The following is a 12557-nucleotide window of genomic DNA, read 5'->3' on the forward strand; positions in this document are numbered from 1 at the left end:
GTTCGCTTTCCCTGTGTCTCTCAGTGATGGGCTTCCTCTGCTGCACACAGCCCCCAAATGGCCACCTATCACTAGCTGGTTCTCGCGTCCTTTCAGTTCAAAAGCCCTATAGACACAGTCTCTGTGCCTCTTAGTTCCAATTCTCTAAAGAGGGATTCTATTGGCCCAGGTCACCTGCCTGTGGGAAGCTGTGTTTGAGTCAGGTCTGATCTCTAGTCCAATCAGCTTTGACCAAAGAGAAAATGGTCTTGAGCTACAAAATGGCTGCCAAAGACACTCCTCCAACAGGGCCTGAGGAGAGAAGGCATGGGATGGTCATAGTTCCTAGAGTTAGAAGTACAGCCTCGCCAGACACCTCAAGACAAAACATGCCTTCTACAAAAGGCATGTTATTATGTCTTGATGACTTCTACATAAGGCATATTAACTCTGATTAGGGTTCCAATGGCTGCATTTTGAAAAGTGTGCACTCACCTGTTAGAACACAGACTGAGACCCTGGCATGATTTTATTTATATTGGTCATCAATTAAGCATCTTCATCAATGTCCACAAAGCATCCCCTCCTCCACCCAGGGCAGTAGGTGACTGATAAGGGCTGATTAAACAAGCATGAGCATCTGATGTAACCAAGGCTTCTCTTGTGTTCCCCTCCCCCAGTTTGGATTACCAACCTGCACCTGGCCCTTCTGCCTCTCGGCACTCACCTTCCTGCTCCTGACGACCAACAACCCCGCCATCTATAAGCTACCGCTCAGCAAAGTCACCTACCCGGAGGCCAACCGCATCTACTACCTGTCCCAGGAGACAAACAGAAGGGCATCGACCATAACAAAGTACCAGGCCTACGATGTCTCCTAAGTCGCCCTTTCCAAAACACACCCCTGTAAATCCAGCCTTCAGCAGGTCGTCCAGGGTCCCAAACAGTGGCCTTAACCTTCCCTTTTGTCTGTTCTGTGACTCTCCCCTCAAGCACTGGGAAATGTGTGTATAGTCACCATTCAGGAAGCTCTCTGTTCTGAGATGCTCAATACTTTTCCAAAATATGGTTAGTTTAGACCCTATACTCATAGTTGATTAGCCTGGAAGGCAAGAGGGTGGGTTTCACCCCAGCTGTGCTACAAATGAGCTTCTACCATCTCGGGCAAGTTCTTCTCTGCTTTCCGCCTTGCTGTCTTAATCAGTTTCATGACAGGGAGGGACTCAAGAGTCCTCTCCACCTCTGAAGTGTTGATTGTTCTCTCTCTCCTATAATCTGATGAAATCAGCATGACCAACAAGCAATTACTTTGAGTTAAGTAAAAAATGGAAGTGTTACCAGAGAAGAGGCAGGAAACTGTTAACGTTCTGTGGAGGTTTATTCTTAGGTCATGGGCTGATGCTTTCCAGACTTGGGGTTAGGAATCTAAATTCACTAGAAGTGCCAATGTGCCTTCCTTTACATAACAGAAATATTTCTGGGAATGTCGTAAGGTGAAAATTGATCTTTATTAACACTCAAATCATATTGTAAACAAATGTGTTTCCTTTTGCAATACTCATGATCATACTCTCATTAAATGAAGTCTGCAAGTTGGTATCAGGGTTTTCTTAAAATTGGGCTCACCCACAGGCTCACACATTGCTCACATGGGGGTTTCCCAGGGTCAATCGTATGTCTGAAAAGAGATGAAGATGGATTAAAAATTATCAGAAGAGGGTTTGATGTGTTTAGGGAGAAAATTATATGGCAATGACCATAGAACTTCTGTTCTATGGTCTAACTAGAACTTCCGTTCTAACTTTGAGTTCTGTTTGAGTTGAAGCACAGATTTGTCATAACCCATTTCAGTTTTTAGGGGATAGCCTTTTAGCCCCCAAATTATAAATCAAGCCACTCTCGAATGGCCAGTGAATCTTGTTATTTGGTGGCTCTGGTCATAGCATTGACCTCCCAGACCACAAAATGCCTTTGTGGGACTCCACATGACACAGGCTTCCCCCTTCTTCAAAGGAGGGGAATGAACCTCTTATAGGACCACAGTGGGACCTCCCCCTCCCCCACACACAAAGGCTTCCAGTGTAGCACAAGGGGGTGAGGACCTTAGAGGGGAATGGGGAGGGGAGAAGGAGGGGACAGGCCCTCTATAAACTCGGCTTTAAGGAAAGAATTACATTTCACTAAATCCATCCTTTAAAAAAGCTGGTTTCTACATTTATCCTTTCTCTACTGTCAACCCTGAGATCCCGGCCATCTTTTCCCAGCCCAAGAGCACTGGGCTGCATATTTCTCTTCCAGATCATGTCTAGCCCATTAAGACTTCCGCAGGAAAATGGAGCCCTTCTCCATGGAAACAAATCCTCATGTAGGGAAGGGGAACAAGTCACACTCCAGAGGCTACCTCTGAGTTTGTGATCACACCTTGAGGTCAAGAAGGCCTCAGGCTGTATTTTAATGACCATGGAATTACTGCCCTCTGAGGATTAGGCATCCAGGAATTTCACCAGGAGGCTGTTTATGCTCACAGCTCACTCAGCTGCCCCAGAACCTCCAAGTGATGACATAGAACTATTAAAGTACCAGTTTTCATGCATTTTCCACCAAAGTGTTATAATCTGGTTTTATTAAGAGCAGGAAACCCTCCACGTGCATGCTGTTCTGGTTATTGACCACTAATAAAACCCTTCAGCTGTTCTAAGTATTTCAATATCCTTGCCTATAAAGCAAGCCAAGCTGGCCCAGGATACCAAGCAAGCTGGAAAGAGATGGGGTAAAAAAATTCAACCTATGAAAACATACAACATAGACAGGATACCAGAGTGGCCAGTGTAGTCCAGAACTTCAATCAGGCACCAACAACGGAGGGCTGGAGCCAGCTCCACCGGCTCCTGTGAGCCAACTGTGCACGTGAGTGCATCTCTCCCAACTCCACTTGGTGACACCATATTGATAGCTTCGGATCGGCCATGGTGGGAATATTTACACCACAGAAATCAGCAGACTCTACAGATCTGGGCATGCACACAGAAAACAATATACGTTTTGCAAGCACACGTACAAACAAAAAAGGTACATTTGAATGTGAGAGGGAAAAGAGAGTGGGATATGAAAATAAAAGGGCATGCATACTTTCATACATCCCAGAGAGAGGCCTTACATGGACCAGTGAAGATATGTCAGGGACTAAGGCATGCAATTAACTCAACTGCCAGAAAGAAATTTAAATTATGAGCGGGAGGGGGCAGAGTGTGTGCTACATATGTGTATATACACACACATACATGCACACACACATACACAGTTGTTTTTGTTGTTTGTCTCTTTCCTTCATAGAACTAGCCCATTGGTGGCATATAATAGCCCCAAGAAATAGTGAATTGAGTAATTGAAACACCCTCCCATGCCCACTCTCTTTCCCTCTACAGAGTCCATTCACTCATACTGGTTGGAATTTGAAATCTATTTCACACACAACAACATACTTATAGCAGACACACACAATCTCGGGCAGGCCAGCTGACTTGCCTCCAAAACTTACACAGTGTTCAGGGAAAGAACTTTTTAGAATGGTGCACGCCATCTAACCCTAAGCATTTCATTGCTTTGTGGGCAATAACTTCAAGCCTCTGCAAAGAGCCTTTTGCAACCATCCCTACCTTACAGAGCCTCTACGGTTTGGACCTTCAAACCATGTAATGGTCTCAGGTAAGGCAGGTAGATGGTAGGTTAGTAGTTCAGCTCCAGCATGTATCAGAATCACCTAGAGATCTTACATAACACAGACCACTGGGCCCCATTCCCAGAGTTTGATTCAGTAGATCGGAGGCAGGGCCTGAGAATTTGCATTTCTGACAAGTTCTCAAGTGATGCTGAGGCTGTGGGTCTCCGAGGACCTCTTTTCTTTTTAAATTACCCAGCCTCGGGGATTCCTTTGTAGCAATGCAAAAATGAACTAAGACAGCATCACACCATGACTTGTTCAGTAAACTACCTTCGCCACCACACTATAAACTCCGTGAGGGTCCAGACCGTGCATCTCTGGCTGCCCCCATCTGCAGGCCCTGCACGGGGTAAAAATCTTGATAAATATTTACTGACAGATGGACTCCCTGCCTTAGCATCTCTGTAAGCATAGAATTGATTCCAGAAGGTGTGTATTAGCAAGGTAATGTTTGTTCAAAATGCAGATTTTGGGGACCCTGCCCTCAGAAATTGAGATTCAGTAGAGGAGGGGGTGCCAGAAACCTGCATTTTTACAGGCATCCTAGGTGACTTGAGAAGGCCGATTCTCCTGGTCATCTGAAGAACTGAGCGAGGTAGGTAGGGAGATGACAACGAGTTGAAATACGGTTTGGCATAACTTGAGGAACATATAAATGGTTTATGCCTTTCTCCCCCAAAAAACATCAATTTACCTCCTATGCAAATGTCTTATTAGCTTCTATATTCTTTATGAAAACCATAATTTTAACATAAAATGTAATATTGGCCATACAATTTAACACTTTATATTGTTTGGTATGGCTTGTCATCTGAGTGGGTCTCATTTGCTCAATAAGGTGGGGAATTCTGAGGTCAGGGACCTCGTCTTATAATTACTTGGACTCAACATACTCTGGGGACTAAACACGTTTCTGAGCACAGGATATCCTTGCTGCCTGACTCCTGGTTCTTGGACTGTTATCTGGGGAAGAAAGGGTGCTGGATGGGCTTCCACAGAGAGAGGTAGTATTTCCAAAACTAGTCACCCATGGATTTTAATAAATATCTATCAAAAAGAAAAAAGTCACATGATCGAACAAAATCCAGGTATGTAAAGCTAAATAAAGTTAAACACCTTTCTTTACCATAGTCTTCTCAAAGACTTCAATGCCAGTGTGCTATTAATGACTCTCTCATCCTTACTTTATCAGAGAAGACTTTTTTTCTGCGTGTGGCCACCTATTAACATCTTTGGAGCACACTTTCAAAGAGCCCAAGTGTTGGATGCACTCTTTTGCAACTTACTGATAAACTTGCTGATTTGAATGCTACTGGATTGTTTTAACTTGATCTTTGAGAATTAGGGCAGCAGGATAGTTGGGGTTGTGTGTTTGTGTGTCTATTATCTTTAACCAGGCCAGAACGTAAATAAGACCGTAATTTGTGAATTCCTCTGGGCTTCTTTTAGCAACTGGATGGAGGAGCCACGTTTTTAGTTTGTTGCTGAAGTATCAACTTTTTAAAAGCTAAACCTTAAACAGTGTATTGTTGCTGTTTCATTTTGCTCATTTTAATTTTTGAAAATGTGGTCCAAGAACGACCTGAGTCATAATCATTTGAGTGTGGTTTAAAAATGCAAATCCTGGGGGCCCTTCAGACCTAATAATCAGAAACTCCAGGGCTGGGGCCCAGACTCTGCAACCTCAAGCTCCCCGGTGATTCCTGTGTACATCAAAGTTTGATGCTCTTCCCTGAATTAAGAGAGAGAGCCCAGTTGTTCATAGAGAGATGGGAGACAGAGACTGATGGGTACCTAGGACCAGGACGGCTCTTTCTGTACCTCCTTCCCTTCCCCTGCCCACTTCTGTGCCCTTTTGCACGTTAACACATCCTGGGTAGCAGCCTCCTATGTGATCTCTGAACTCAGGCACACTGAGTGCTCCTTGGCGCATGACACCTTCAAATTGCCACCGGAGGGCGCCAAAGCACCTCCAAAAGCCACGCGAGGTGCTCTCCACGTTCTTTTGCTTCGCAGGTGTTCTGTTCTAGGCTCCCAGCCTCCCAGTCTCAGGCCTGTCCCCCACCTCACTGATTCTCAAAAGGACGTTGGATTGCACAGCTGCTAAGAAAAACACTCACTGATTGTGAAGCCGTGAGGGATTTGTCTAATCTGACTCTGAGCCCAAGTTTCTCACCCTAACAAGGAATTAAAACCAACATGTTATTGTATTTCCTTCAGCGATGAAATGAGATAGTAGAGGCAAAACTCCTTGACCAGCTCCCAGCGATTACTCTACCATCAGGCAATGATTTGCATGGCTGGAAAACCAGAAACCTTGAATTACAAAAACGATTTCAACATTTTTATTGTTAACAAATCTAAGTTGAGTCACGGCTGTCTTTCATCCATATGCTCAGAAACCTTTCCATCGCCTCCATGCTGTTCACTCTTGACCTTGAATTTGGCCTCCAGCGCCATTCACAGCACCCACGGCGTGCGAAGGAGCACAGCGGGGAGACGAGGGGCCTCAGCTCAGCTCAGATCCCACACCTTCCCCTCGCTCGGCCTTCTTTCCCTAGGCTACGCTAGTTATTTTCAAAGAGGCATAATTTAAACTTTGTTCCCTAATCGATTGTGCTGTCGTGAGCATTGTGATCATTCATTCTGCGAAGACAGTTACTGTAACAGGTACTTGAGTGGTGGAGGTGGTGGGAGACCCTCCTGCTTAGCACCCTTCAGAGCTGCCACCTGCTTGAAGGATGAAGCCCAACTCCTGAGCTTGACAGATGAGGCCTCCTGACCCAGCTGTTTCACCTCTGTAGCCTCACTTCTCGCCAGCCCCCCCAGCCCCCTCCCCACACACGCACACTCACACTCACTAAGCCCTTCCACATTCGATTACTTTCTGAGCCCCAGACCCAAGATTGCTTAATTTTATTCTTTGTGCATGCTGTTTTTGTCATCCCTTTCTTCTATTTGCCACCAGAAACACTCCTATTCAACCTTCAATACCCAATTCAAATGTCACTAGCATCTTTTGTGAGTATTTCTGCGATCAGCAGACAAAGTTAAGTTTCCTTCCTCAACACTTCCATGGTATTTTGTGTATACCTCATCTCTAATATTTCTGATCTGGCTTTAAAGAGGCTGGTGTGGCCTCCCTGACCTTCAGAGGTGGCCTTTCAGTTGGCCTCTCCACAGTCCCTTTAGACTGATCCAAGGTGAGCTGAGCTGGCAGTCACTCCATTGCCGCATGCCTACAACACAGCAATCATCCGAGTAGGGTGTGCTCTGGGCTCAGACAGCCCGGGACAAGCTTTTTTGTTTTTTCGTTGTATTAAAGTACAACATTTATCCAGAAAAGTAGACAAATCATATGTGTACCACTTAATCAATGAATTTCCCATCAATGAACACACCTATGTAACCAGCACTTAGGTCAAGAAACAGAATGTTACCAGCATCCAGAAACCCTCAACAATTGTACTTTAAAATGTATTTTGAACTAGTTAAACTTATGATTTAGAAAATGAACTATGAAAGTTACTGGCTTCTCAAAGACGTTTTAGAAGCTACAGAAACCAAAATACCCCTGAAGATGTCACTCTGACGATCTGGGGACACTGTGTTCCTTTCCCAAGCAAAAGCCAAGCCCTCAACTAAGCTGGGCCCCGCACGGGACACTCCCAAGCCTTGGAGCTGAGCCAGGTGCAGAGGAGGCAGGTACATTATCTACCTGAGTCAAACAATTAGCGATGTTTGGAGAACACGATCACGTTGACTGTGAGGACATTCCAGGCAGGGGTTAAGGGACATGAGATGGAGAACAACTATCACTGGTTGACTGCCAATTCTGCGCTGGCTTCTCTGCTAAGGACTTTACTGACACCATGGAGAGGGCCACCCCCATTTTTTAAAAAAAAGGAAGCTGAGGCGAGGTAATAGACTTGTCTCAAATCTACATATTACGATGCTCAGAAGCCCCAGAACCAGAATCTCAGCCCACCTGGCTCCCAAGTGCATCTTCCTAGAAGGAACAGCGCAGGCAAAGGCCCTGGGGTGGAATGAGGACAATCTGTCCTGGGACACCTCCACGCTAGGGGAGCCGACACCCCTATGTAGCGTCCCATTGAGGAGTAATGAGAGTTGAGGAGGGAGGGGTCCTGAAAACGGGCAGAGGGGCTATAATGGAGGACTCTTCCCGCCTGCCCCAAGCAGCCCCTTTGCCCTTCCCGCCCTGCCATGTGTGATGGTTAAGAGTCCACGGTGGGGACCTCGCTGGGTGTGTGTGCTATTTGACAAGAATTTTTCCTTCTGCATTTCTGCAGATGCCTTGACGTTTCATGTGGGTGTGTTTGGTGTCCCTACTGTCCTGGTATTTTCCATTAGAGGAAATGTACTGGCTCTGTTATTGACACATCACCTGGGCCTCTAGCATCACACAGGTGATTGGGATGCACCCTGACCTCCTGACCTGACGTGCTTACAGGAAAGGCACAAGCCCAGCAGCCCACACCAGGTGGCAAGACAACATGCCTGTGTTGCTGCTCTGTGCATGTGCTCAGTTTCCAGCACATTCTGCCTTTATCCTGAGAGGCCCCTGGACCTCAGGGAGGAGTGCAGAGCAGCGCAGTGCCCACCTCCCCATCCTCACCCCAGGCTGACCTTCTAGGCCCTTCCATGGGGCCAGCCCACCTGTCCGGGCACCTCATTGCCCTTTGCTATTGGCTGCAAGGTTGGGGGACGGCATACCCTGGAGGTGCAAAGCTGAGCGGGCACCCTTGCTCCACCCCTCACCACCTTGGACAGCTCACCTTGCCAATTCTGTATTTGTTCAGCTTTTAAGAGAAAGATGAAGAGCACCCAAAGAGATGAAGAAGCATCTGCCTCCACCCTATCAGAACCTAAGTCCCAAGGGACAGAAATCATCGCTGGCAGAGCCACAAGGAGGGACCCAGTGTGGGAAGGTGCTGAATACACCACTGATGCATAGCTTTGCTCACTCTTCCTCCTCCTGCCTTCCAGCTGCTTCCAACTGCTTCTAACTGCTCCTCTCCTACCCCAGAAGACACACCCTTGCTCTCATCTTCCCTGTCACTTTTGTGTAAATGATCCCCAATGCAATGTCTCCAGCCCCAGACTCTTACTCAGACCAAAGTCCCACATCTCCAAGTGCATCCAGCGCTTTTCCACTTGCCTGTCCAGACATCTCAAACTCTGTCACAAAATTGACCCCTGATTGCGTTTGCTGCACTACCTGTGGTCATTTTAAAGTTTTTATTGAAGTGTAATAGCTTTACATTAAAGTGCACACATCACAAGTGGACACACCCAGCTAACCAGCAGAACATCCTCAGCGTCCCAGAAGGACCCCTTGGGTTTGTTTCCCACCAGTCACGACCCCTTCCAATGGTGACTTCTCTCTGTTTAGCATGTTTCTGAACTTTGTATAAATAGAATCATGCAGCATGTACTCATCAGCTTCTTTCGCGTAACATTGTGAGAACCAGGCATGCCATCGCGCGGAGTTGTAGACCATCCATTCCCTCGCTGTGCATTATGTCATTATTTATCCATTCTGCTACTGATGGGCAACTGGGCTGTTTCCCACATGGGGCTGTTATGAGTACTGCTGTATTGTACTTGGTTGTGCATGTCTTTTTGTGAACGTATGTAGGCATATCTTTTGTGTGTAGTCCCAAGAAGGAATTGCCGGGCCATAGGGTGTGCAGATGTCCACCCTCAAAGATATTGCCAGCAGTTTCTAAAGTGGTGCTATCAATGTATGTTTCTACCAACAGCATGTGTAGGATCTGCTTGCCCCACTTCCTCACCAACACTTGATGGCATTTTTGACTCACCCCTCTGTCCCCTCCCCACCCCCATGCCTATCGGTAGTTCTTTTTCCTCCTGAATTATCTCATATTTGCAGCCCTTTATCCTTGGTTCTGGCCTGCTGCAGGGGCTTTGGGCTCACAGCAGCCTCCCTTCCTTCGGATTTGGGGCCACCCCATGGACCACTCCCTGATAACCTCTCTAAACGCCGCTTTCCCCGTCACACTGTCCACAGAACGTCAGTCACTCCTGCTCTCCAATTACTTCAGAGCTGCATCTGTTTGTTTGTCTGGTTTGTGACACTCTCGGCAAACACAGTGAATGATCAAGCAGACCCCATCTTTCTTTCCAGCTTCGATGCAGTCTTCATGAATTCCACATGCCATTTTCCAATGCCTTAATCCCTCTTCCGGTAAACCTTCAACACCAGTTTGCTTGGCAGGAAAACCGTCTTCTTTGTTAGCAGCTCTGTAAGAACCCCAATCCCACCCCCAACCCCACCCGCCCCCCAGCTGGAGAAGGCGAGTGGCAGCAGAGCCTTAGAGAGCTTGTTCCAACACCTTTGTGAAGAACTTAAAAAATAATCCTAATGACTTGGCAGGTGTTTTCATGACTTTTGAAAAGTGACAACTACCACTTCTTGTTTGTGGGTAGCCTTTACGTGATCGGAAAGCAGACAGAGCTTTGCATATTAACTGGAGGGGGGAAGAGCACGTTACAAAGAGGAACTTCAAGTCAGCCCTGCTGTTAAAACTGCTTCTTGGTGAGAGAAACACCCTCAGCAGCAACAGCTACCCAGCATCTGCCGCCTGTAAGGAGGTTTTTGACCACTAGTAAGTTTTTGAATTCTCTCGTCATTACAGAGAATCATAGAAATGCCATGAAAAAGAAAGAGCAGGCAATTTTTGCTTTTTTCTCCCAAATATTAAAAAGACAAATCAAACTGCTGTGTGGCCAGTGTTTGTTTACGGTGTGTTACAGTTATTACTTGAACGTGTAATTTATACAAGGCACCGCGATGCATTCTGGTTCATATTCTCTATAGTATAGAACTCGGAGCTAATGTCTCTATTTTAAATGGCCATGGGCCTTCATCTTGCACCTTTTCTTTTTGAATGTGATATTTTTCTTACCTGCACTTTATTTGATGCTGAGTCCTTTGGTAGGGACGGGGGGGCTCCATGCCTGGCAATCATGTCGTATCTCACGAGGAAGGGAATGTCAGCGTGCACTATCAATTCTGATGCCTTATGCAAACATGCAGCGGTTTTGCTTTCCTTGTGGACACAAGCAGGGACTGGATTCACAGGTCATGGCCCACAGCACACCCCTTCCAGTTTGATCACAAGGCTGTTTGCAGCCCCCAAAACATGCCATGCTTCTCTCGGCTGATGCTCAAGTCTCTGCGTGGAAGGCTGTTCCCTCCTTTCTTGCCTTCACTAAATGCTACTCAAATGTTAAGGGCCTCAATAGGGCGGTATCTTCAGTAATGTTCCCTCTGCCTACTCCAGACACTACTGATATCACCCAAACTCTTTTAACCCTAAATCCTGTTGGCCCACAATATAGCATTTAACTAAGGTGCTAAATTGTCACCTGGTATCATTTAAGAGAGCCTTACAATCTGGCAGTTCTTGATTAAACTTGACAGGCATCGTGTCCCCCCTGGAAGACCACATGATTGTTCCCTCTTAGCTAATGCTATTGCAAATCCCGGCCGTGCTAGGGAAAAAGCACTGTTCTGCCCACAATGAAACCCTCGATCATGCTCAGCCTTGACTTTGATACTGATGCTCCCTGCGTCTTGTTGCTACACCAGATGCAAGAACTATCTCACACCTCACCCCAACCCCTACAGCCCTGAGGATTCACCTAGATACTCAATAGGATGAGATATTGGGTGTTAAAAAATGGCAGCTAACTAGCAGGGAGTCCTGGGAGAGTGGTCTACAGCCCAGGAGAAGGTACTGAGTGTGAACAGCAGGAGCTGGCCAAGGCTTACAACTCATTACCAGGACGTAAAGGAGGGAGGATCTGGCCCCATCCCACACCCAGTCCTTGGGGACCTCAGGCTTCCTGGGTTTGGGCTGAGCCTGGGTTTGGCAACTGGGATTGGGATCATCCTGTATCATCCACATTGATCCCCCCAAGAAGGACCTGAAGATACAGGCCTCCTTTCTTCTTGCCATTCTCAGAATGCTCAGGTGTCCCCAGAACTGGCCACTCTCATTCTACATACCTGGAGCTGAGGCCTCAGCCCTCCCCACTTTCAGGACAGTCCCAGAGGCAAGCCAAAGCCTCTGACCTTGGCGCTAGACCCGCAACGTTGGCATGTTGGGCACTCTGTGCCTAAGGCTGATTGAACTGTGGCAGGAGCTATGAGCAAGGGCCATCTGTGTGTGCAGGACGCAGGGTCACTGCCCCTGGGCCCCATGTCCCAGTCGTAGTGCTGGAGCCCTGCTCTGAGGGCTATATTGGAGGAAACCTACCCCCACGCCCTTGCCACCTCAAAGACACACACCCTACCTCAGTACGGAGCAAGAACTCATCCTAGCCTCCACGCATGAGTCATTCACCCATTTATTCATCCATATATGCAACAAATAACTATTGAGCATCTCTGTGAGCCAGACACTGAACCTGAAACTGGGGGTCCAGCCATGAACAAGACCAGCCCAGACTCTTCCTTCAGGAAGCCAGGGGCTAGTGGGAGACTCAGTAAAGCAAAGACTCGTGAAATGATGTAACTACAGACAATGATGAGAGCAAAAAGAAATGCTCTGGGAGACACGTGCCCATGATCATGGCTGTAGCCTACAGTTTCACCTTTTCTCAAACAGTGAGTCTCTGTGGGAGAGACTCATCTACTCCTGCCCTGGGGTGGGAGGAAGAGTAAATGGGACAGCAGGTGTCCTTTGAAAAAGTGTCTTCAACATGTCCATTGTTGTAATGTAGGCCATAGAAAGTACAGTTCCAAACAGTGTTGGCCTTTTGTCCAAAGGAGTCCTACACTGGGATGGGATGGGAGGGGGTCATTGCA

General features: G+C 47.0%; 1 protein-coding gene across 1 annotated transcript in view; it reads left to right on the forward strand.

Moving 5' to 3' along the window:
* SLC14A2 (solute carrier family 14 (urea transporter), member 2) overlaps positions 1–1072 on the forward strand; it is a 45772-nt gene extending 44700 nt beyond the window's left edge. The window contains exon 19 of the mRNA XM_012642654.1: positions 660–1072. Within this exon, the coding sequence (XP_012498108.1) occupies positions 660–860 (201 nt within the window). The 3' untranslated portion in view covers positions 861–1072. The remainder of the gene's footprint in view (positions 1–659) is intronic.
* Positions 1073–12557: the final 11485 nt, after the last annotated feature.

This window comes from Propithecus coquereli, unplaced genomic scaffold (assembly GCF_000956105.1).
Source record: "Propithecus coquereli isolate 6110/MARCELLA unplaced genomic scaffold, Pcoq_1.0 Scaffold181, whole genome shotgun sequence".
Classification (NCBI taxonomy): domain Eukaryota; kingdom Metazoa; phylum Chordata; class Mammalia; order Primates; family Indriidae; genus Propithecus; species Propithecus coquereli.